General features: G+C 41.8%; 1 protein-coding gene across 1 annotated transcript in view; it reads left to right on the forward strand.

The window, feature by feature from the left end:
* Positions 1–384: 384 nt before the first annotated feature.
* Positions 385–25,982, forward strand: part of DDX24 (DEAD-box helicase 24) — a 40,858-nt gene continuing 15,260 nt past the window's right edge. The window contains exons 1-5 of the mRNA XM_027870179.1: positions 385–461; positions 7,292–8,020; positions 15,703–16,068; positions 23,732–23,885; positions 25,160–25,675. Of these exons, the coding sequence (XP_027725980.1) occupies positions 431–461; positions 7,292–8,020; positions 15,703–16,068; positions 23,732–23,885; positions 25,160–25,675 (1,796 nt within the window). The 5' untranslated portion in view covers positions 385–430. The remainder of the gene's footprint in view (positions 462–7,291; positions 8,021–15,702; positions 16,069–23,731; positions 23,886–25,159; positions 25,676–25,982) is intronic.

A 25,982-nucleotide genomic window follows, 5' to 3' on the forward strand; every position in this document is an offset into this window, starting at 1 on the left:
GTTGGGGGGAGGATAGCAATACTTTGTGCTAATTGGTCTCCCCTGCCTCAAGTTTCTCCCCCATGCTTATCCATCCTCCCACACAGGTACCAAAGTGATTTTCCTACAATAACAGTAGTTGGAAAATAGTAAGCGCTTAACTAATGCTTGTAGACTTGACTCCATTCTACGAAACTCAGAGGCAGAGTAAACCCTTGGGCCTTTGAGCCAGAAGGGAAAGGGGGATGGCGGACGATCTCTAAGGTCCCAGACAGCTCTTAATCTAGATTCCTCATCCAGGATTTGCCAAGCCCCGGGAGGGGAACAGCACCAGCTGCCAATAAAGTTGCGCCGGTTTTGAAAGAGGGGGCGGGGCTTCGTGCTGTCATGGCCGCCCCCATTAGGGACACCCACGTGGTGTCGGTTTGCGGAAGAGGCGGTGGCAGAAGCCATGGCGGCGGCGCGGGCCCCTTCACGTGGTGGTGAGTTCCCGTATCCACGACCCCACTCCTCACCGCCTCCGCCTTAAGTCCGGTCCGGGACGGGCGCGGGCTACGTTAGAGGAGCTGGGAAATGGAAAAGTGGGGAAAGAGAGAAGGAAGGGAGGGGTAGAAGAAGGGATGGAAGGAAGGAGGCCCGCAGCGAGCCGCGCCGCCCGCGCCTCCGCGCGTTGCTCCGGCCGATAGGAGTGTCACGCAGCCGGCACGGAATCCGTGCTGGGTCTGGACGGCACTTTTGAGATCAACTCCAGACCAACTCTCTTCTTCCCCTGTAACCTCCCCTTCATTTTGCGTGTGGAGAGACTGAGAACCAGGGAGGAGAAAGTGAATTACGATCCTTCAGTCAGCCTGGAAGCAGTTAATAAGCGCCCACTATGTATCAATCAATAAGCACTTATTAAGTACCTGCTAAGTGCCAGACACTGGGCTAAGCCCCGGGGAGGGGAAAAGTGGCAAAAGACAGCCCAGCCCTCAAGGAGGATGGATGTATTTGTTTGTTTTTTAAATATTTATTTTTAACATTCATTTTTTTCCGAGTTCCGAATTCACCCCACCCATTGAGACAGCCATCGATATATCAGTTACACATGTGCAGTCCTGCAAAATATTTCTATATTAGCCATGTTGCAAAAAAGGCAAGAAAAATAAAGTGAAAAAATTACACTTCAGTCTGTTCACAGAGATGAACTTCAATTTAATTAGTTTCCTTTGCAATCCTGTCTTTTATGCATTTAACAGCAATATTCTGAGATGTCATTTAGGTTAATCTAATGGGAGAGACAATATGCGAAGAAATATACAAAGCAAGCTATAGTCAGAATACAGAGGAAATAATTAAAAGAGGGAAAGTACTGGAATTAAGAGGAATTGGGGAAGGCTTCCTGGAAGAGTTGGGATTTTATTTGGGACTTAAAGGAAGGGGCTGGGGAGTGTCTGTAGTTAGAGTTGAGGAGGGAGACTATTGTAAGCATGGAGGACAGCCAGAGAAAATGAAGAGATGGAGTGTCTTGTTGGTGGAACAGCCACACCCTCTGCTAAGCCCTGGGGATGCAAAGAAATGTAAAAGACAGCTCCTGCTCTCAAGGATCTCGTAGTCTGTTATTTGTTGTTGTTCAGTTATGTCTGACTCTTTGAAACCCCATTTGGGGTTTCCTTGGCAGATACTGGAGTGGTTTGCCATTTCCTTCTACAGCTCATTTTACAGATGAAGAAATGAGGCAAACAGGATTAAGTGACTTGCCCAGGGTCACACAGCTAGTATGTGTCTGAGGCTAGATTTGAACTTAGGTCTTCCTGACTCCAGGCCTGGTGCTCTCACCCACCACACCACCTAGTTCCCCCTATAGTCTGTTAGATAATATGCAAACAACTATGTACAACTAAGATATATACAGGATAAATTAGAAATATATTGGAAATAATGAGAAGGAAGGCACTAATCTGGAGTCCATGAATTTGTTGATTTAAAATATTTTGATAATCACATTTCATTGTAATTAGTTTGTTTTGTAATCTTGTCTTCTGAGGTGTCATTTAGGCAGCTAAATGATTAGTACATTGAGCTTGGAGTTAGGAAGACAAATTTTAAGCATTATTACCCCACGCAAAAGTCAGTTAACCTCTGATTTCCTCTGTTTCTTCATCTGTAAAATGGAGCTAATTGATAGTACCTATTTCCCTGGGTGGTTGTGAGAATAAAATTGAGATACCCATTAAAAAAAACAAAAACCTCCAAAATATCAGATTGTGGGCTCCTTTCTTTTTTCCTATTTAAATTCTTAGTGCTTAGCACAGTGTAGCACATAGTAGGTGCTAAATAAATGTTTATCGTCAACTATAGCATTTTGCAAACCTTAAAATGCTTTCCAAATACTATTATTAATTTTAACATAACTGGGCTTTTAAAAAATGGGCCCATATATTTTGCTTTCTGCATTTAAAGACGGATCCATAGGCTTCACGGGACTGCCAGAGGGGTCCATGACAAAAAAAGCTGAGCCCTTTCTCTAAAATAACATCCATTTTACTGTCCCAGGCTGCTGCTTGTGTACCTTAACTTAGATTTCTCCAGGATGCCTTCTGAATCCTGAAACTTATCTTAAGTTTTCTGACCACATTTTGCTGCAGTCAACACCTCCCCTCTGTCCCAGCTACTTATAGGAGTTTATCATAGAATGTAGAGTTTGAAGAGACCATCTAGGTCAATTCCATCATGTATACATGAAGATGCTGGGTCAGGGAGATGCTAAATGTTTTGCCTTCTATCCTACAACCTGTGTAGTGAAAGAGTCAGAATTTGAACCCTGCCCTCCTGACTCCCAAGCAAGTATTCTTAATGCCTCTACTAGCCAAGGGCATGATCTTCTGCCCCCATAACCCTTTTTCTGCCTTTACAGGTGACTTTGCTATTCTACCACCTTCCTGTTTACTGGTTCTCTGAGAGCAATGCTTCTTATTTTCTTCTGCTTCTCAACCATTCCTTTCTTCCGTGGGTATTTGGATCTTTAGAAGTTACAAAATGCCATTTGCCTTGCTCCTCCAATTCCTAACTCATATCCAAATTTCACTAAAAGCCCATCGCCCCTCTCCATGGAATGTAGTTCACAATGAAACTCTTTGGGGCAGGAATTCTAAACCCTTTTTGGCAGTGTGACAAAACCTTTGGACCCCTTCCCTCAGTAATGTCTGCTGCCTACATTCGTAATTGAAGGAAATGCTAAATTTCATTAGAGGCTAATGAAAATAAAGATGTAATATTTTTTTTCTGTACAAGTTCATAGGCCCATGTAGGTATTCTGCTGAAAGGTCTGGAAACGGAGACGTTCAGCAAGTTCTGTGTTTATTAAACATTTACCTTGTGTTTTTGGCTGTGCTGGGTATGGGGGAGGGCAAGTTAGCTGAAAGTTTTGACCACTTGGTCTTATGGGAGCTTAGATTCTTTCGTAACTCGTGGCCTATAATAATTAATGCCTATTGATTGATTGTTAGACTGTACTTAGGTTTTATGCAGAAACTACAGAATAATCAGATTTGCCATTCTGTGGTGCAGGAATTAGGTATTCAGAGAAGGGAAAAACAGATCAGGCAGTATGCTTTAGTGAAAGAATTATTGGATTAGGTATCCGGAGACCAGAGTTCTTCTGATCCTGGTTCTGCTAAACCATTGACTGGCTAGCTGGGTGAACTACAGCAAATCATTTAGAAAAGCAGTGAGGGAGTTAGGAGACCTAGGTTTGAAGCCTGACTCCTGCTTTATTAGCTATCTGATCCTGGGGCAAATCTCTTAAACTGTCTTTGAACCTCAGTTTCTTCTTCCATAAAATGGGGCTAATCCTATTCCTTCTACTGAACTTGCAGGGTTGTAATGAAAGTGTTTTGTAAACCTTAAATTGGTGTATAAATAACAATAATAAACTTACTTGGTCTCAGTTTCCTCATTTGTAAAATGATGACCGTACACTACATGATCCTTCCAGGTCTTTTCTAGCTTGTGACATTCTGTGATCCTGGGATGTCGTCATTCAGAGAAGAAGTCCAGTGTCCTCATTTTATTTTTATTTTTTTAGGCAATCGGGGTTAAGTGACTTGCCCAGGGTCACCCAGCCAGTAAGGGTCAAGTGGTTGGTCTGAGGCCGGATTTGAACTCAGGTCTTCCTGACTTCAGGGCCGGTGCTCTATCCACTGTGACACCTAGCTGCTCCTAATGTCCTCATTTTACAGGATGAGGAAAGGAAAACTTGTAAAGGTGAAGGAACTTGTCCAAGGTCACGTAGGTGAGTGACTCACAACAACCACATTAGGTAGAGCAAGAGTTATCTCCATTTTACTGATGAGCAAACTGAGAAGCAAAATACCCTGTGTCCTTGGGCAAGTTGAAGGGCGGAGCTGGAACTAGAACTCAAGTTAATAACAACATAAACAGCAGTAGCCTAATGCCCTTTCCACTCATGTCTTGTGTGGATTTTAAATTTTGTTGATAGGCCAGTTGAGGGCTCAGTATTTGGTATACTGTGAAGAGCCCTGGGTTAGAGGCAGGCTTAGCTCTGCCACTTACTAGCTGTTTGATCACTTAATTGAGCCTCCTTCAACCTCCGTTTCCTCATCTAGAAAATGGGAGGCCAGCATATTGAATGAGATGACCATCAGGGTCCTTCCTTAAGAGTGGTGTGGTAGATAGAGTGCCGGGCGTGGAGTCAGGAAGACCTGAGTTTAAATCTGGCTTCAGACATCTACTGGCTGTGTGACCCTGGGCTAGTTGTTTAACCTCACTTTGCTTCTGTTTCCTCATCTGTAAAATGGGGACAACAATGGCACCTACCTCCCAGGGTTGTTGTGAGGATTAGGTGAGATAATAATTGTAAAGTGCTTAGCCCAGTGCCTGATGCATGGTAAGTACTACATAAATGTTAGCTGTTATTATTATTACAATAAATTGATTCAGGCAGAAGGCAGATGAGTTTGAGAAATGCCTATACACAATTAAGAACCTTTTCTGTGCGTGGGTAAGATGGAAGGATGAAGATTGGTCTTGTTTGGGGGGTAGGGAGGGTGTTTTGGGTTAGAAGGATAGAAGGAAGGCACAAAGCTCTTAATACCAAAGAGAATTTGGTAAGTAAATAAGGAAGATGTAAGCCGAATGTCTTGGGAGCCTTGAGGAAGGATAGATGACATCCAGCTGATGGAGGAGATTGAGTCTGAACTGGGGCTTAAAGGATGAGTAGCATTCTAACACATGGAGTTGGAAGTGGGGGCAATGGGGGTGCATTCCAAATACAGGGAAGATTGTGGAACAAAGAAAAACTCGGGAGAAACCACAGCATGTATCTGAGGGATGATGGAAAGTCAAGTTGAAATGTAGAGCACGTGAAAGGGAATAAGAGATAAGACTGGGTGCGTCCCTTGGTTTTAAGTCTGTAGAAGGCCACAATGCAAAGTCAAGGAATCAGGGAGTAAAGAAGATAGAGTTGGGCATGGGGCAGTGCAGAGAGTGCCAGATTCGAATCAGGTGGTCTTGGTTCAGATACTCTCTTTGTTATTTATTTCTCGGGCAAGTGAATTGAGTCTCAGTTTCCTCATATGTAAAATGGAGAGGATTGGATTAGGTGGCCAAGGAGACCCCTTCTCGTTCTAAACCTATGATCTTAGAGTTTGGGATTTATTTTCTATCCAGTGGGGAGCTATCAAAGGCTTTTCATCAGAGCTAGGCTTGAGGAAGATCATTATGTAGGAAGGGTGAATTGTAGGAGAGTGGAGACCGCAAGACCTTTTGAGAGGCTATTGCAGTGATCCTAGTAGTGTTGGATGGGAGTAGGGGTAGTCAGGGAATGCTGATGACAGAGCTTGTGGAAGTGGAGTTGACAGGACGCGTGGCTCATGAGAAGTGTGGGAAAAGGAGGGTTTAAAGAGAAGGAGTCACCGGGAGACCAGAGATGGAGGAGTCAGAAGAAGGAACAGATTTAGGGGAAGAGAGAAGTTTAGTTTAGGTTATGCTGAATGTAAGGTGCTAGAGGGAGTGATGTCCTGTAGACAGTTGGATTGGAGCTTGGGACAGTCTTTTGGGGCAGCTGGTGGCCCAGTGGATAGAGCACTGGACCTGGAATCAGGAAGACCTGAGTTCAAATGTGACCTCAGAAACTAAACTAGCTGGGTGACCCTGGGCAAGTCACTGAACTGTGTTTGCCTCAGGTTCCTCATCTGTCCAATGAGCTGGGGAAGGAAATGGTGAAGCACTTAAGTATCTCTGCCAAGAAAACCACAAATGGGTTCACGAAGCGTCAGACACAGCTGAAACAACTAAACAACAAAATGCTAGCTATTGTTATTATTTGAACAGATGGTTATTTTTATGTTTTTGTAATTATTATTGGGACAGAGATCAGGTCTGGAAGTAAAGATCTGGGTGTTAACTGCATAGAGATGGTAGTTGGAGCGTTGAGGAAAGATGAGATGACCAAGGGAGAGAATGTAGAGAGAAGAGAAAGAAAATAGGGATGGAATCTTGAGATTCCTACATTATGGGGTACGAGGAGGATGAAAAACCATCAAAGAAGACCAAAGGAATGGTAAGATGTAGGAGAAGCGTCAGAGCATCTGAGTTCAAATTCTGGCTCTTCAATTTAATCTTTGTGACCTTGGGCAAGTCATTTCATCTTTTAGGACCTAAATTTTCTAATCTCTAAAAGGAAGGAGTTGAATAAGATGATTTTGAATATCTCTTCTTATTCTAAACTCTATGAGCTAGAGGAGTATGGTATCAAGAATGCTAAGAGGGGAGTATCATGTATTAGCCTTCTTGGTTTCCTGTCTCCTCTTCCTCCCATGCTCCCGAGTCCTCAGTTACCTCTTGCTTAACAGCAATATTGTTTTAAGAACAACTTTGATTAAGTAATTTTGACTGTTATAAATACCCAAATTAACTACAAAGAACATGTAAGGGAAGATGCTATCTGCAGCCAGAGAAAGAACTGATACATAGAAGTATGCATAGAGTGATTTTACACACACACACACACACACACTCTCATTTGTGTCTAATGGTAGCCATCTCTAGGGTGGAGGGGAGGTGAGGAAAAAAAATAAATTTACCTGATAACTTTATTATATATTTAAAAGGAATAGCAAGTTGTATATAATAGATTTGCAGTTTCATGTGTAATCATTTTTAAAATTATGCTGTGATGGAAGTGCTTGTTTTATTCTATAAATTAAAAATAAAAACAAAATTACCTCTCACTTGAGCCGGTTTTAGAAAGGGAAAATCTGCATTATCTGTTCTGACTTAACCGTTTGTCTTTCTTTTTTTTTTTCCTAAGGAATCACAAAATTCAAGAAACGGAGACGGTTTCTGCCCTCAGCTAGATTTAGGAAAAAGGGAATAAAAGTTGTAGGAACATGGAAACCTGTGAAGATTGACCCACATGTGTTTGCTGATGGGCAGCTTGAGGACCTGGTGTGTTTTGAAGAGCTTCACGATTATAAATTGGTAGGTGCCTCAAAACTTTCATCGAAAGAAAAACCCAAGAAGAGAAGGTCTGGTGCTGGGGTGTCTGAGGGGGAGGTAGAAGAAACTGCTTCCCAGCCGAAAAAGAAGAGGAAGAAGAGTCGAGATTGGGGGACAGAGACAACTGTTAAGGAGGAGGAAGAGAACCCTTCACTTGCAGATGAAGACCTAATTTCCCAGGAAGATGTACCCCAAGATGCACTTGCCGCAGACCATGAGGATGCTCCCCAAGAAGGTGGAGTTATAGAAACCGTAAGCCCTCCCAAAACTGTTCAGAAAAAGAAGAAAAAAAAGACAGGGAAAAAAGCACAAGCATCTTCCCGGACTGCTCCTTCAAAAGCTCCCCCTAAAGTAAAGAGTTGGACAACCAAGTCGGATGACCAGAAAGCTGATGTCTCTGCCTGGAAGGACCTTTTTGTGCCTGAGCCAGTCCTTAGGGCATTGAGCTCCCTGGGCTTCGGTGCTCCGACTCCCATTCAAGCTTTGGCCTTGGCACCTGCCATCCGAGATAATCTGGATATCCTGGGTGCTGCAGAAACAGGTGAGCTCTTCTCTTACTTGTAGGCAGAAAAGGAAACTTAGTGGAAATTTCGAGTCTGGGATTTGGGTCTGAAAACCTGAGTTTGAATCCTAGTTCATTAGATGATAGCTCTGCTTATATGTGCACGATTGTCCATAAGGCTGGATCTCTGTTGTTGAGTCGTTAAGTTAAGGTATAGGACACGTGTTTTGCCAGTTTTCAACAAAGGGAAGAGAATAGAATCTGTAAACTATAGACTAATGAGCTTGATTTCAATTCCTGGGGAAATTCTAGAATGAATTATTAAAGAGATAGTGAAGTAGAAAGGAAAGCAGTGGTTTCAGAGGGCCGGCACAATTTCATCCGGTCATGCCAAACCAACTTTATTTCATTTTTTGAACAGTTCCTAAATTGGTCGCTGAGGGGAATGTCATAGATACAGTTTACCTAGATTTTAGCAAGCTTTTTTCCCTACATCTTTAGAGTTTTTTAACGTGTCAGCTTGAGGAACAATTAAAGGAAAAATTATTTTAGATTGAAGGTGGAAGCGTCCAATGGATAAATCTTCTTTATTGGAGTTGTTGTTTTTGCATAGTCATTTTCAGGTGTGTCCGACTCTTCGTGATCCCATTTGGGGTTTTCTTGGCAAAGATATTGGAGTAGTTTGCCATTTCTTTCTCTAGCTCATTTTACAGATGAGGAAACTAAAGCAAACAGTTTTAATAATTTGTCCAGGGTCACACAGTTAGTAAGTGTCTGAGGCCAGATTTGAACTCATGAAGGTGAGTTTTCCTGACTCCAGGCCCAGTGCTCTACCCACTGCACCACCTAGCTGCCCCTTTATTGGAGTGCACCATTCAAATTGTCTCATTTGTCATCTTCTTTATAAAAAAAAAATGACATTTGTTCTGAACTTAAACACCAAATAAAATGAGCATTTCTGTTTACATAGTAGAATAGAAAAAGAGGATTGTACGTGAAACTGTGGATCTTCTGTATAGCTTGCTTTCCTTTTTAATATATAAAATTTAACCCATAGCTTTTAAAAATATCCTACTTTGCCTTCTTTCCTACTTTTTGTTGTTTTTAAAATTTTTTTAATTTTATTTTTTCCCTCAATTACAGGTTAGACCAATTTTTTAAAACTTTTTTTTATTAAAGTTTTGAGTTCCAAATTCTCCCATCCTTCCTTCCTTGCTCTATCTCCTCCCTGAGACAGTAAGCAATCAAATATAGGTTATACATGTGCAATCATGTAAAACATTCCCATATTAATCATTTTATACAAGAGGACTTGAATAAAAAAAAAGAAAAAGAAAGTGAAAAATAGTGTGCTTCAGTCTGTATTCCAACAATATCAGTTCTTTCTATGGAGGTGGATAACATGCTTCATTATTAGTCCTTTGGGGTTGTCTTGGATTATTGCATTGTTGAGAATAGCTTATATAGTTGAGAATTTAGAATTCTTCATCGTACAATAATGCCGTTACTATGTACAATGTTTTCTGACTTCTTTTTGTATCAGTTCATAGAAGTCTCTCCACCTACCTGGTGTTTTGCAAGCTTTGATAAGTGTTTCATCGTGGAAAAGGTGGAGTAGTGTGGACAAGGTAATAGTGCATTTAGACAGATTCAGAGCCAGTTGGATGGCTGGGCTTAGAGTAGTCATTAATGACTTAATGTCAACATGGCAGGACGTCTTCTGTCGGGGAACCCAGGGATCTTGTCTTGGCCCTCTGCTGTTTAACGTTTTTATCAGTGACTTGATTAAAGGTCCTCTCCAGTTCTATATTTTTATGATCCTAAGTATCTGTGATTGCTGGTAAAAAAAAAAAAAAGGCAGGAGGAAAAACATATTGTCTCTGACATAACTGTCCCTTTGTGACCAGTGACAAGGATATTAAAATCAGACTTGGACGTTCAGAAATGAGGACAATGAGACTTTTGAGTTGTTGGCAAGTGGTAACAGTCAAAGACAGAATATAAGTAGAATAGTTATATAAAAGGTTACTGTAATGGACCACTTCAGCCTTGACAGATTTCACAAAATCAGTCTGCCAGCAGTGGGAAGGTTGGGTTGTAGTGTGAAGGTGGTGAATGGCCAGAGGATCCAGGGATCTGAGTTTTTATCACATCTCTGTGCTTAATATGTGAATTTGTACAAGTCATGATTTCACTTTGAACTTGAGTTGTAAAATGAGGAGATTAGATTCCGTGATCTCTATGGGTACTTCTTGGTCTTTTTATTTTAGTTTTTAGAGGAGTAACTATCTAGAGTTGGGAAGGACCATCTAGTCCAATCTTTACCTATATAGAAACTCCCACTGCCTCCTACCCTGAACTCCTCCCTCGCCCCCAGTAAAGAGCCTCCCTAGTCAACCAACCTTTGTTTGAAGACCTCAAGTGAGGAACACCTTAGCTACCTCCTGAGACAGCCTGACCAGGCTTTTGGATAGCTATAATTGTGAGGATTTTTTCTTTTTATAGCAAGCCTAAATCTGCCTCTGCATTTTCTATCCATTCCTTTGGTTTTGCCAAGTAGAATAAGTATTGTCTTAAAGTACTTGAATACAGCTGTTATGTCCCCCCTGAGTTTTTCCCAGCTAAACATTCCTGGTCCTTTCAATCAGTTCTTATATGGCACTCTCTCTCCAGTCTCCTCAGCATCCTGATTGCCCTCTTTTAGAAGCTCTTCAGCTTTTCATTAGCCTATTAAAAGCCCAGAATATTGTGGTCTGATGAGCATATTGAGGCACTAGCTATCATGTTCTTGACATTTCTTTTCTTAACATAGCCCAAGATTTCCTTAACTCTTTTGGCTGATGATTTGTGTCAAGCTTCCTAAATAAATTGAATGTGCTTACCAAAACCTTGATTTTTTTTTATATATATGCATTTCCAGCTAGATATGCCTCCCTTAACTTGTATTTGTGAGGTTGATTTTTTTCATTTTTAGCGCAAGAATAGGACTTTCCATTTACCTCTGTTAAGTTTAACCATAGTAGATATGGCCTGTTGAGATCTTTTTTTTTTTTTGGTGAGGCAATCAGGGTTAAGTGACTTGCCCAGGGTCACACAGCTAGTGTCATGTGTCTGGATTTGAACTCAGGTCCTTCTGACTCCAAGGCCAGAGCTCTATCCACTGCGCCACCTAGCTGCCCCCGTTGAGCTCTTGATTCTGTCATCTATGTCCCTCTTAGCCTCTCATTGCCTGCTACTTTGATAAACTTCCTATCCATTCCTTTATCCAAGTCACTGATAAAAATGTTAAACAACAGAAGTTCTAGGACAGATTCCCCGAAGCATTCTGCTACCATTCCAAGTTGACATTGAGTGACCAATAACTACTCTTTGTGTCTAGTCTTTTAACTAGCTATGTTTCCAGCTCACCATGTAGTCATCTAGCCCATGTCTGTCCTTGTCTGAGATTTTGTCAGATGGCTTGCTGAAATATGAGTTAGCTGTTATTATATATGGCAGAGGGCAGCTAGGTGGCACAGTAGATAAAGTTCCAGGCCTGGAGTCAGGAAGACTCATCTTCCTGAGTTCGAATCCAGCCTCAGACCCTTACTAGCTGTGTGACCCTGGGCAAGTCACTTAACCGTGTTTGCTTCAGTTTCTTCATCTGTAAAATGAGCTGGAGAAGGAAATGGCGAACCACTTCAGTATCTGCTAAGAAAACCCCAAATGGGGTCACGAAGAGTTGGACATCCCTGAAATGACTGAACAACAACATTATCTATGGCATTCTTTTGATCTTGTAGTCTAGTAACCCTAAGAAAAAAAGGAAATTATTTTAATTTGGCATGTCCTATTTTTGATAAAACTATGTTATCTCATAGTGATTACCTCTTCCTTTTCTAAGTGCTCCTAAACATCCCCTTAATAATATGTTCTAGAATTTCGCCAGTAGTGAAAGTCAAACTCAGCTCCGCAGTGTCTGACATCTGACCCCTTTACTTTAGTTCAGGCCCCCATCATCTCTTCATTACATCATAGCTGGGTCCTGATTAGGGCAAAACAATGACTCCTGAAGTGGTTGTATGTATTCAGAATTGAAGTTAGAATTATGTAAAATTTGGTAATTGGTTGCAGCCCAGTTGAAATGTGCAGTGTGAATTCAAAGAATGCAGTGTCTTCATGGATTCATTATTCTTGCTAATTGGGACCTGACTGTAGTTTAATAACTTCCTAATTGGTCTCCCTGCCCCAAGGCTCTCCCCACTTCAATCTATTTTCCACACAGCTATCCAAGTGATTTTCTTAAAGTGAGAATCTGACCATGTTGCTTATTTCCTCAGTAAACTCTAGGGGTTCTCTGTTACCTCTAGGATAAATATAAACTTCTCTCTTTGACATTTATTGCCTTTTATGACATGGCCCCAGTTTATCTTTTCAGCTTTATTATTCACTATTCCCTTTTCTGCTCTCTTTGGTCTGGCCAAATTGACCTTCTCACTGTTCCTCATGCAAGATGGCTTCATCTCCCATCTCTGCCTTTGTATTGGCCATCCCATGTGCCTGGAGTATACTCTTTCCTCATCTCTGCCCCTTAGAACCCCTTTTCTTCTTTCAGGATTCAGCTTCAGCTCTACTTTTACACGGACCCTTTCCTCACCTCTGCAGCTGCTAGTGTCTTCCATCTCCAGACTTGTTGTTCAGTCATTTTTCAGTTGTGTCCGACTCTTTGTGACCCCATTTGGGGTTTTCTTGGCAGAGATACTGGAGCAGTTTGCCATTTTCTTTTCCAGCTCATTTTACAGATAAAAGAACTGAGACAAACAGGGTTAAGTGACTTGCCCAGGGTCACACGGCTAGTAAGTGTCTGAGGCCACATTTGAACTGGGGAAGATGAGTCTTCCTGACTCTCGGCCCTTCACTCTATCCATTGTGCCACCTAACTGCCTCCAAACTATCTTACATTTATATTTATTCTCTATGTATTTAAATATGTACTTGTTGTATCCCCTGATAAGCTCCTTGTGGGCAGCGCCTTGTTTGGTCCTTTGTATTTGTATCTCTGGTACGTGTCATGGCATTTGCTCAAGCAATGCGCATTAATTGATGGATGTGGAAGGGGGATTAGACGTGTTTTACTTGAGCCCCAAAGGTAGAACCAAGAATAGTGGTTTCCTTGTGATTAGATTTAGAGTCCTAAGAGAACTTAGAGGTCATCTGATTCCTGTCCTTCATTTTAGAGATGAGGAAACAGACCCAGAGTGATTGGCACATGGGCAGAAGTAGTAAGTTGCAGAGCTGGGATTGGAGCTGAGGTTCCTGACTCTAAATCAAGTGTTTTTTTCATTATACTGTATTGGTGGTATGGGCAGCCAGGTGGTATGCTGGATAGGGTGCTGCAGCCGGAGTCAAGAGGACCTGAGTTCAAATCCAACCTCAGTCACTTACTAGCTGTGAGACTCTGGGCAAGTCATTTAACCCTGTTTGCCTCAGTTTCCTCATCTGTAAAATGATCTGGAAAAGGAAATGGCAAACTGTTCCAGTATCTTTGCCAGGAAAACTCCAGATGGGGTCACAGAGAGTTGGGGACACGACAGAAAATGACTGAATGACAGCACCACCACCATCCTGCTGTTGAAAGTTTGAAACAGGCACATGTAAGGCATGGTGTCAGGATAACATCCTGACAGAGTTGTGAGGGCTGCTGTCTCTGCTGTAGAAGACTGCCCCTCATTCAGGGTCTTCAGGTGGATAGAGCACTAACTGGGAGTCAGGAAAGCCTTTATTCAAATCTGGCCTCAAGCACTTAGAAGCTCTGTGTTTTGGGCAAATCACTTAACCTCTGACTACCTCAGTTTCCTTACCTATAAAATGGAGATAAGGGTTGTTGTGAGGATCAAATGAGTTAATAATTGTAAAGTGCCTGGCATAATGCCTGGAACATAGGTGCTATGTAAATGTTAACTTTTAGTATTATTAGATGACCACTTGTCATATATGTTGTAGTTGGGGTTCCTTTGGTTTATCACTTGAACCCCGTGGCCATTACTTCCAACACTAAAATAATGTTACTCTGTGAGTACTTCTCCTGGTATATGGAATTTCTTATATCAGTATATTAATATCAATATTTCTGTGCATCATATCTCTCCTCACTCACATACCACTCCCCTTTTAATCCTGTGCCTTTTGAATATTGGGTCCCATGCACCAAGTGCCTCTACACAGCACGATATGGTGGCTGGTATGCAAGGTCTGGAGTTAGGAATACCTGGCCAGGTTCAGATCTTGCCTCATCAGACATTTACTAGTTTTGTGGTCCTACACAACCTGTCCCGGCCTGTTTCCAGATCTATGAAATGAGAATAAATAATAGCAAATGCTTTACCCGGTTGTTGTAAGGACCAAATGAGGCATTGCATGAGAAGTCCTATGCCCTATATAAATGTCCATCGCTGGTCTTACAAATTTAAGTGTAAACCTCTGAGGCCATGGGTCATGGGCATAAGGCATTTGATGATAGAGAGAGAGAGACAGTCTTCACTTTTTTGTTTACCTCTCTACGTCAGTGCTGTCATCTCTAAAATGGGCCTATTGATAATGGGTGCCTTGGCAACCTGTTAGGCTCTGTTAACTTTGTAGCAGAGACAGAGAGAGAAAGTGAGTGTGGGGTGTGTGTGTGTGTGTGTGTATGTGTGTGTGTGTGTGTGTGTCCCTCCCTCAGTTTCTTCATCTGTTAAGTAGGGTTACTGAACCTTGCATGACTGTCTAGTGATTTTGTGAGGAAAAAGTCTTTGGAAAACATTAGCCGTACCTTTAAGTGATACCGTGTCTTTGCATAGAGTAAGTACTTAATGTTTGTTGAATAGCCTTTTGTAAATTACAAAGCCATGATTAGTACTAGGTTTAAATCCCACATCATGATTATTATTATTATTGATAATAATAATAACATAAATATGGTGTTATTATTAACAGTAGTAACACCACATTTATGTAGTGTTTTTCGGTTTGCAAAACACTTTATTAGTATTATCTCATTTGATCCTCACAACAGCCTTGGGAGGTATGTGCTGTTATTGTCTTTATTTTACAGATGAGGAAACTGAGGCAGACAAGGTAAGGAACTTGGCCAGCGTCATGTATATAGCTCTTAGGACCTGAGGCCAGATTTGAACTTGGGGTCTTCCTGACTCCAGGCCTAGCTCTCTACCCCATCACATACCTGTCCCTAGATATTTCACAGGGAAAGGGTGCTGTTTGCACTCTTTACTTAAATGTTTTGTAAAGTATAAAACATTACAGAAATGTGAGTTGCTGTTATGATGGCTACCATCACTGTCATCAACATTATCTTTGTTACAATAGTAACGGTTTTTGTTTTTTTTTTGGACCAGACCTGTGATTTCTTTGGTAGAGATAGCTCCCAGGGAGGAAACTGCATCTAGTAATGCAGATTAGCACTTGTTCTGTAACTTAGAGTCTTAGAGAATTATCTGGGGTCATTGAGAGGATAAGCACCTTGTCCAGGGTCACATAGCCAATATATGTCAGAGGTAGGATTTGAACCTTTGTGGCCTGGAGGCTAGCTATCCATTCCGTCATCATGGCTGCTCAATAGTCGTGCTAGTATGTCTAGCTGCGTAACTTGTCTCTAGGGCCATCTGCTGCTCAAAGCAAAGCAAAAAAAATCCCAGTCCTGAACTGCTTGTATTTTTCTGTTGGCTCTCTTTTCTTCCTCCAAGGAAGCGGGAAGACCCTTGCCTTTGCCATCCCGATGATTCACTCAGTGTTGCGCTGGCAGGAGGAACAGAAGCAGGCTAGCCAGGAGCAGGCCGAAAGTCTCTCTGAGGATGGAGAGTCGTTGGTGGATGTGGACGGTTCTTCTGACGACGGGAGTGAAACGTCGAACCCTCTGCCAGGGGAAAGGGAAGAAGAGGAGGACGGAGACCCATCTCACAATCCAGGCGACATAAAGCTGGAGTTGGATGAGGAAAAGCCTGCTCATCACAGAAATCGAAGTAACCCTCTGCTTGGACTTGTTCTGACACCCACTAGAGAACTGGCCGTCCAAGTCAAACACCATATTGATGCTGTGGCCAAGTTTACAGGTAAACTTCCCTCACGTCTCTCTCCCCGTGTGGCCTTGTGTTGTGGTTACCTGGGCCCCCTACCTGGTAGGCACTAACTTCATGGTAAATTAGCTGATTTTAAAAGTTTTATATTTTAGAGAAGAACATGGTGACGTTTAGCCTTTACCTCATCCTGAAAGCTACCACAGTTACTGAGTCACAAGAAATGTGGTTTTCCAACTCATCAGAATGTGGTAATTATAATAATTACCTTTTTTCTGCTACTGATGATAGCCATACATATATGTATATGTATATTATATATGTATAAACACACACATATCTATGTATATCTGTGTGTATATATACATGTGTATGTATCTATGTATATGTGTATATATACACATATATATTATCTTACTCAGTAAGATAATACCTATATATTATCTTACACAATTCTCACAACAACCTTATAAAATAGGTGGAAATCATTCTCATTTTATAGATAAGAAAACTAGGAGCCAGTGAGAGAAAACAGCTTGTCCAGAATCATGCATCTAGTAAGGGCTCCTGACCCTCAGTCTGGAGTTCCTACTGTTTGTACTGTCTCAGCTTGATCTAACCCCTGATTTAATTTATTTAAACAGAATATGAATAGCTACGAGGTGGCAGAGTAGAAAGAGAACTGATTGGAGCTAGGGGACTTGGGTTCAAATTCCATTTCTTGTGCTTTGTGCTTTGCTTCTCCAAGCAAGATAGCAGTTTATTAGTAGGGCACGGAGTTGTGGGTCTAATGACGGCCTCAGGGTGAACCCAAGACCAGTGATTGGAGATGTAACTTCTTTTTATAAGCATAGAACAAAGAACAGAACAGGGCAAGTGAGGAAATAGTACAATTGATTATAGGGTTGGCATCATCATGGGAGGGTGAGGAATTATGATTGGTTATACCAAGGAAAATGGGCCTGCACACATATGGGACCACCACTCTCTGCTTCATGGATTTTTGGGACCCAGCTGGTTCCTGAGGCTGTTGATAGCAGACCAGGGATAGTAGACTCACTCGCTCCTGGGAATGAGAGAAAACCACCTTTAATTGGGCAAGGATAAGCAAAGATGGGACCAGGTCAAGGATAACAGAAATGTCATGGAATTTCTTAGGAGATGAAATTATGAAGGATAACAAGTTTCCTTGGCACAAAGTGATTTGCGGGTAGTGCTGAGATAACAGTTCCATTAGAATCAGTGTTATATGAGAGTATTGAACCCCTAAACTTAGCTCAGAGTTTTTCTTTTTCTTTCATTAAAAATGATCAATTGGAAAACCAAACTTCTGCCTCTGACTTGAGAGACGGAGACTGAACTTTTGAACCCATGAGCGTCCTCGCTCAGAGACAAAGAAAAGGTTTAGGTTGATATATAAAATATAAAATGACTCAAATACAGAATATATGTAATTTTCATGGCTTACTAGCTTTGTGACATTGGGTAAGGTGTTTAACCTCCCTAGGCCTCAGTGTCCCCAACTGTAAAATGAAGAGGTTACACTAGATGACCTTAGGTGCCTTCTGTCGATTAGTCAATCAGGATGATAATGATGATAGGTGACATTTATGAGGTGCTTACTATGTACCAGGCAATATGCTAAGTGTTCATGATCCTCACAACAACCCTGTTGTGATTATCCCCATTTTACAGATTCTGTAGTCAGGATACAGTTTACAAATACAGGAAACTGAGGATGACCAAAGATAAGTAGCTTGCCCAGAGTTACACAGCTAGTAAATATGTGAGGCTGGATTTGAATTCAGGTCTTCATGATTCCAGGCCCGGTACTCTTATTTGTTAAGGATTTACAAGTACCATCCTAGGTTCTGGGGATCCAGGCACAAAAAAATGAAACAATCCTTAGCTTCAGCTTACATTTTAATAGGTGAGATAACAAGTGCATATACAAATATATTCACCATAAAGTTAATAAATAAAAATATATACAAAGTGGTTAAATATAAGGTAGTTTGGGAGAGAGAGAGAGCTTTAGCTGGTGAGGGGATGAAGAAAGGTTTCATGTAAATGATGGTATTTGACCTGTGTCTTAAAAGCGAGGACTTCTGTGAGGTAGCCGGCATTCCAGGGAGGGGGATGGTGAATGCAAAGGCTTAGAAATGGAAGCAGAGTGTATTGTGTGCTGAACAGAGAGTAGGGCAGTTTAACTGGATTTCAGAGTGGGGGAAAGCCCATCGAGGCTGGATCTTGTTTGGGGACAGTTTGTGCAGGGCTTTAAAAATGAATGAGTGGAGTTTATCCTGAAGACAATAGGGGGAGTCTCGTGTTTAGACCTGCATGCCAGGAGAACTAACTCTAGGTCCGTGAACCAAAGGGGACTTTTTCACCATTCTGTCTTCTTCTCAAGGCAGAATCTCTTGAAAGACATGAAAAAATATCAACTACTTCATTTCCCAGTGGGTTTTTATTTTTTTCTTATCACTGGTGGTTCTTAGATTCATGCCACTTGTTTCGGAACTCATGCAGTGTTTGGGTGTGAGTGTGAAGAGAGGGACTGAGGTTTTGTTTGTCCCAAGATCAGGCCTGTCCCATCCCCCTCCCCTTTCTGTTACCTAGAATCCCACACATCCGCCATGTGGACTGTCCTCAGGTTGCTTTGTTGGGCTGCTTCAGGGTTCTTATTGGATCAAGTCCCTTGTCAGTGTCAAGGGCCCTGCCTTCCAACTCCTTGGTCTTTTAGCAGCTCCTAGGCTTGCTGGCAACTCTGGCCCCAGGAAGGCTGCACATTCTTGTTCAGTGTAGGCATTTGAAAGCTGACATGTTAAGTGCTTACTGTGGATATAGTTTGCCTCATCAGTAGCATCCAAATTGCTTACCCTGGTATTCAACACCCTTCACAGATTTGGCTCTAGCTTTCACTTTCACTAATAATTACAGTGGAGGCTCTGTTTTGGGGAAATGGTGGTAAATAAGATTGGTTAAATAGGATTAACCTTATCTATCTCTGTCTCTCCCTGTCTCCTCTTACTCTCCCTCTTTTTTCTTTCCCTTCTTTCTTTCTAATTCTCCCCATCACTTCTCTCTCCCTGTTTCCTCTCCTTCCCTCTCTCCCTTTTTTCATCTCCTTCCTGTCTCCCTTCCCTTTTTGCTTTCCCTCTGCCTTCCTCTTTTTTCCCTCCCTTCCTTTTCTGTCTTCCTTTCTCCTCCCCTCCCTCTTTTTGCTTTCTCTCCCCTCCTTTCTCTTGGTCTCTTTTCCTCTCCCTCTCCCTTCCCCTTTTTGTCTCTCTTGTTCCATATCCCAATATTCTTTAAAGTGGATATTCTCTGATTTCTGTTCTTGACTCTTCTTTCTCTCTATATGTAATGTTTGCAAACCCTAAAGTGTTCTATTAATGTCAGCTATTATTTTTATTTTTTATTATTACTTTGTTCTGAACTTAAGAAATTAAACAAGCATTTCTGTAACATAGTAGAATAGAAAAAAAGATGATTGCTCATAAAATTGCATATCTATTATGGACAACTTGCTATTCCTTTTAAATATATAATAAAGTTATTATGTAACTTTCCTCCCTACCCTCCCACCCATGGCTACCATTAGACACAAATATGTATATATATGTAAAACCATTCTATACATATTTCTGTTTATCAGTTCTTTCTCTGTGTACAGATAGTATCTTCTTCCATAGGTCATTAACTTGGGTATTATATTAATTTGGGCATTTACAAATGGTCAAAATGACTTAGCTGCTCAGTTTTTCTTAAAACAGTATTGGTATTACTAATGTTGTCTTGGTTCTGTTTATTTTGCTCTTCCTTATTTCATGCAAGTCTATCCATCCTTTCCTAAGATCATCGAGCTCATCATTTCTTACAGCACAGCATCATGATCGTATACCACAGCTCGTTCAGCCATTCCCCAATTGATGGGCATCCCCACAATTTCCAGTTCTTTGCCACCACAAAGAGAGCTGCTATAACTGTTTTAGAACATACAGGTTCTTTTTCTTTTTCCCTAATCATCTGGGGAAATAGACCTAGTAGTGGTATTGCCTGGCCAAGGAGTATGGCAGTTTAATGACTCTTTGGGCATAATTCCAGATTGTTCTCCAAAATGGCTGGATCAGTTCACAGTTCCACCCATAGTGAATTAGTGTCCTAATTTTTCCACATCCCCCCCAACATTTTTTGCTTTCCCCTTCAATCATTTTAATCAATCTGATAGGTGTAAAATGATATCTCAATGTTAGCTATTATTGATAAATGTTAATCTCTCAGCACTTTCATTCACTTCCATACATAGCTTCATTTACTCCCTCTAAATCCGTATCTTTTGCCCTGACCTTAGAATATTAGAATGCAAGCTGCCTGTTGGCAAGGATTGCTTTAGTCATCGTATTTGTATCCTTAGTGCCTGACTCATAGGAGGCACTTAGTAAATACTTATTCATCGATTGATTGACTGTCTTAAGTTCCTGGAAGCCACCTTTAGTCCCCTTGGTTGGTACCAACCCTTGGATCTTACCTCTGCCTTATGTTTTGTACCTCTCCATTGTGTTCATCATGTAACGTTGTGTACAGAAATCACCTGTGTTTGTGTCTCATCCCCCCCCCCCATGAAACCCAGAATGCCATTAGAGTGGATACTGTGTCTTATCTGAGCTCTGTGTCTTTCTCAGGACTTTTCATAGTATTCTGTACTCATGAGGCACTGGGTAAATGCTAAATTGAGTGATGTTATGAAAGACATTCTAGAAGAGGATTTGGGGTGTTGTCTGTTGGTCTCTCCTCTGCCATTCAGTTGCTGTGTGACCTTGAAGTTTCATCTCTGTGGGTATCCATTTTCTTATCTGTTAAGTGAAATTTCAGTAGATGACCTCTGAGGTTCCTTCTGATTCTAAGAAATATTAGAAAAATGATATAAATATCATTTTACTCTTTTATAGGCCAGCCAGCATTCCAGTTGTATAAAGTGGTTATTCCTTGAACATACCTCATATTTTCTTGCCTCTTAGCTTTTGCTCATGGCCTTCCCTTCAGTTGGATAACCTCTAGAGCTTTCCCCATATCCCTCTTCCCAGCTAAGAGATGTGGGGTAGGTAAGAGATAGTGAATGAGGTAGATTCTGAACCATCTGAATGCCTACACTCAAATGACAGTCACTAATGGTCCGCTGTTCATTTGGAAGGCAGCCTGCAGAGGAGGGCCCCGAGGATCTGTGCCTGGGCCTGTGCTGTTTACCATTTATAGCAATGACTTGGATAAAGGCAAAGATAGCATCCTAGTAAAACATACAGATGACACAGAGCTAGGAGGGATGATCGGCAGCCTGGATGTCAGAGCCCAGGATTTAAAAAACAGCTTGACAAACTAGAAATGGGAACACATGGCTAGATAACAATTCGTTTGAAAACTATCTAAGGATTTGCATGAATTTTTTTTTTGAAAATTTTAAAATTTTAAACTTAAATACAAAATGAGAAAAGAAAAAAATTACTGCCATGTACACAGAAGATCATAAGAGAGGATTCAGTATAAAACAATAAATTTCCATTTAAAGAAAACCTATATATATAATGAATACTACACACTGTTTTCAAAGCTGCCCAGCTTTTCTTTGCTTCCTTGTTGGTTTTCTTTTGTTCTTTGCTGTGCACTTTTTCCTTTATTTTTTCCCTTCCTTCCTCCCTCCCCCTAAAGAAAGCTACAATTAAGGGTGTGTGTATGTATGTGTGTGTTTGTATGTATACACACATATGTACATATGTATATACACACAGATATCTGTAAACATACACATATATGTAAAACTGTACTGTGCTTATTTCTACCTGTCATCTCTTCTCCCTGAAGGTAGATAGCAGCTTCCTTCGTAAGTCCAAGTCTTTCCATGTTTTTTCTAAATCAACCAGCTCATCTTTTCCTACATCACAGTAATATTCCAACCCAGTCATATCCTGTCTTAGAGATTGTCTATGAAAGTTTTCCCCAATTTTCTACATTCCTTCTATTCTTGGCTACATAGGTTTTATTTAGACAAGAAAATTTTAATTTAAAATAATCGAAATTATTCTTTTTTACGCTTCAACAATGTTCTCCCTTGTAGTATAGTTTAAGGTCGAATACTGCTGAATGTACTTCATTTACATCTTTTTTCCTGGTTTCTTTGAAGTTCCTGACTTTTTGCTCTTCCAAATGAACTTTGTTATTATTTTTTCCTGAGTAAAATAATTTGGTTTGAATGAATTCTTAAGGTCAGTGAGAGTCAGCCGTGTGATGTGGCTGCCAGGAAAGCTAATGTGATCTTGGGCTAATCTGTCCTGACTAGACCTTCCCTACAGCATTGTGGTCAGTTACAGAAGAGGGCACCCAGAATGGTGGGATGCCTAAAGCCAATATCATATAAAAATTGGTCGAGGGACCAATTTAGTTTGGGGAAGGGAAGGCTCGGGGACATGCTAGCTGTTTTTAAATACTTGGAAGTCTGTCATGTGGGAAAGGGATTAGATTTGTTTTTAGGGGGAGGGCAGAGAGCATGTAGATACAACATGTGCTGTGTGCCAGGCACTCTGCTAAGTACTTTTTGGGGTAGGGAGTGGGGGGGCAATGGGTGTGAAGTGATTTGCCCAGGGTCACTTAGCTAGTGTCTGAGGCCTCATTTGAACCCAGGTCCTCCTGACTCCAGGGCAGTGCTTATTCACTGTGCCACCTACTGGCCCCTGTGCTAAGTACTTTTACAGTTATTTCATTTGATCCTCACAACAACCCTACAAGTAGGTGCTGTTATTATTTTCATTTTACAGTTGGGGAAACTGAGGCAAACAGGTTAAATGACTTGCCCAAAGTCACATAGTCAGTAAGTGTCTGAGGCTGGATTTGAACTCTAGAGGCCTGGCACCCTCTCTACTGTGCCACATGGCTGCCTTTGGCTTCACAGAAAAGAACTGGCCAAAAAAAATATCGCAGAAAGGCTCAGCTATGTTTGATGTTAGGAAAACCTTCCTAAAAATGAAAGCTGTCCATGAGATATGAGATGATAGGTTCCCTAATAGTGAAGGTCTAAAAGCAAAGGTTAGATGACCAGCCACTTGCAGGGTGAGTTGTATAGGGAGTTCTTTAGATGACCACCAAGACAGATCCCTCCCAAAGCTGAAATTCAGTGATCCTTCTCTGCCTAGCCCTAATGTCACCTTTTCCATGCAGCCCTCCTGACTTGAAAATGGTCTTACTGGTCACCAGACTCCTCTGTCTCCCTTTTCATACTATCCTTAAGATATTAACACATTCTCAAAATCTTTAGCCTGGTCAAAATCCTTTTAAGCAGGGTCACAGGGTATTTGCTGCACTCTTTGTGGACTTGGAGAGCTGCACCTTCTGGGTGTGTAGTAGATGCCCAGCATTTACATAGGGGTAATTAGGAAAAAGTAAGTAAACCCTAAGTGAGGAAATTCCCCCTATCAATGCAGGTTGGTACCTTCTTAGCAACTTAAACATCTTAGAGAGTTGCCTAGGATTCTGGGAGTGACTGCCCAGGGTTGCTCAGCTGGTATGGGTCAAAGGCAAGACTCGAACCTAGGTTTTCCTGGCTTTGAAGCCAACTCTCCCTGCTATATGTCACTGCCCCTCTCTTGCTGATTATTCTAGCAAATTAGAAGCCCCATTATGCTTGAGATCCTTATATCTTGTGTTCCAGGCATCAAAACTGCTCTCTTGGTTGGTGGGATGGCTCCTCAGAAACAGCAAAGGATGCTGACTCGCCAGCCAGAAATTGTGATTGCCACACCTGGGCGTCTGTGGGAGCTAATTAAAGAGCAGCATCATCACCTCTCAAATCTCAAGCAGCTCAGGTAAGAGCCTTTGTGAACTCTAGCCTTCTTCCCCTCTATCCAGCCTGTTCCTAATTAGGTGACCTGGTTATCCAGTTACCCTGGTTTTTTCCCAGCAATTTAGTAACATGGCCTGGATGGCAGGCCTCATTTTTGTCCCAGAGGGCTTCACTGGAGCTCCCCTGACATTATCAATGTGTACAATGTTTGCTAGCCTCAGAGTTTTAGATTAAAAAAAGAAATTGGTTCAAAGAATCAATTCTAGGAATACAGTATAGGAGAGAGAGTGATTAGATTAATTTGAAAAAGACCTGGGGGTCCTAGTGGTCTGCAAACTCAGCATGAGTTAGCAGTGTAATACAGCCAAAACTGCTTACATCATCTTGGGCTGCATCGGTAGACACACTGTCTGTGATGAAGGAGATGAGCATCCATCCCATTGGTACCCTACTGTGGGCAGACGGTAATTGGAGTATGATATGTTAACTTCTAAGTAGGAGAATGTCCAGGATGATAAGGGACTGGAGACAATGCGGTTTAAAAACTGGTTGATGGAACTGAGTATGTTTAACCTAGAGAAAAGAAGTTGAAATGGGGCTGTGGTACTTAGCCAAGTATCTTAAGAACTGCCCCATGGGACAGAGATTGTTATTCTGCTTGGCCCAAAGGAAGTAAAAAGAAAGGATTTATTAAGTGCCTTCTATGTGCCAGGTACTGTGCTAAAGGCTTTACAAATATTATCTCATTTGATCCTCACAACAACCCTGGGAGGTAGGAGCTATTATTATCATTTTACAGATAAGGAACCCGAGACAGATAGAAGTTAAGTGACTTGCCTGGGGCCATACAGTTAGTAAGTGTCTGAGGCTGGATTTGAACTCAGGAAGATGAATCTTCTTCGTGACTCCAGGCCTGGCACTCTATCCACTGCACTACCTAGCTGCCCATAAGGAGAAACTTCCTAAGAGTTGGAGTGAAATAGGCTTCCACAAGAGATAATGAGTTCTCCTTCACTGCAGATTTAAGTCAGAGGCTGGGTCACCATTATATGAACACCATGTTTTATAGTGTAAGTCTGTCCTTTGTAATATCAAGGCTATGGCAGAGGGGATTCTTGCTTAGGTGACCTCAGATCCTGAGTCTGTGATTTTGTGCATCCAACAAGCAGAGGCTAGAGCGTCATGAAGGTAGTTTTTTGAGATTGTGTGCGGTGTCAGCCTTCTGTGCCTTTGGGGGCCTGAGGAATGGAGCGTGGGTCTGGGTCCTTGACTAACAGCCGTGTTTTGCTTGGACAGGTGCCTTGTGATTGACGAGGCAGATAGAATGGTTGAAAGAGGCCACTTTGTTGAACTCTCCCAGTTGGTGGAAATGCTGAATGACAGCCAGTATAATCCACAAAGACAGACATTTGTATTTTCTGCCACGCTGACTTTGGTCCACCAGGCACCTGCCAGAGTGTTTCAAAAGAAAAATGCCAAGAAAATAGACAAGACAGGCAAGCTGGACATGCTAATGCAGAAGATTGGGATGAGGGGGAAACCAAAGGTGATAGACTTAACAAGGAAAGAGGCCACAGTGGAGACCCTGACGGAGACCAAAATCCACTGCGACAAAGAAGAGAAGGACTTCTATCTCTATTACTTCCTGCTTCAGTACCCGGGGAGAACCATGGTCTTTGCCAATAGCATTGACTGTATCAAACGACTCACAGCACTCCTCTCCATTCTGGACCGAGATCCACTTCCTTTGCATGCGAACATGCACCAGAAGCAAAGATTAAAAAACCTAGAGCGGTTTGCTGAACGAGACAAGTAAGCCGACAGTGGAGGCGGCCCCGAACCCCTTACAAACAGGCCAGGAGAGCCCGAGGGAGGGAACTGAAGCTTCTCTGTCTGTGGGGTTGGTCTTGTCCCTCTGAAATGTCTGTCCTCCTGCCCCTTCCTCCTCCCCGCCTCCCTGGCTCGGTAGCCTTTCAGCCACTGCAGCCTTGCTGAGCAATGACTGACTCATTGTGAAACTTCATCCAGCAAAAGGAGAGAGTATTTTTCAGTCTAATTGAGCTCTTACAGTCCTGGGGCTGACCTCATTTCTACAGCCCCTGGAATTGCATTGAGCCAC

Source organism: Vombatus ursinus, unplaced genomic scaffold (assembly GCF_900497805.2).
Source record: "Vombatus ursinus unplaced genomic scaffold, bare-nosed wombat genome assembly UNPS02014794.1, whole genome shotgun sequence".
In the NCBI taxonomy this organism is placed as follows: domain Eukaryota; kingdom Metazoa; phylum Chordata; class Mammalia; order Diprotodontia; family Vombatidae; genus Vombatus; species Vombatus ursinus.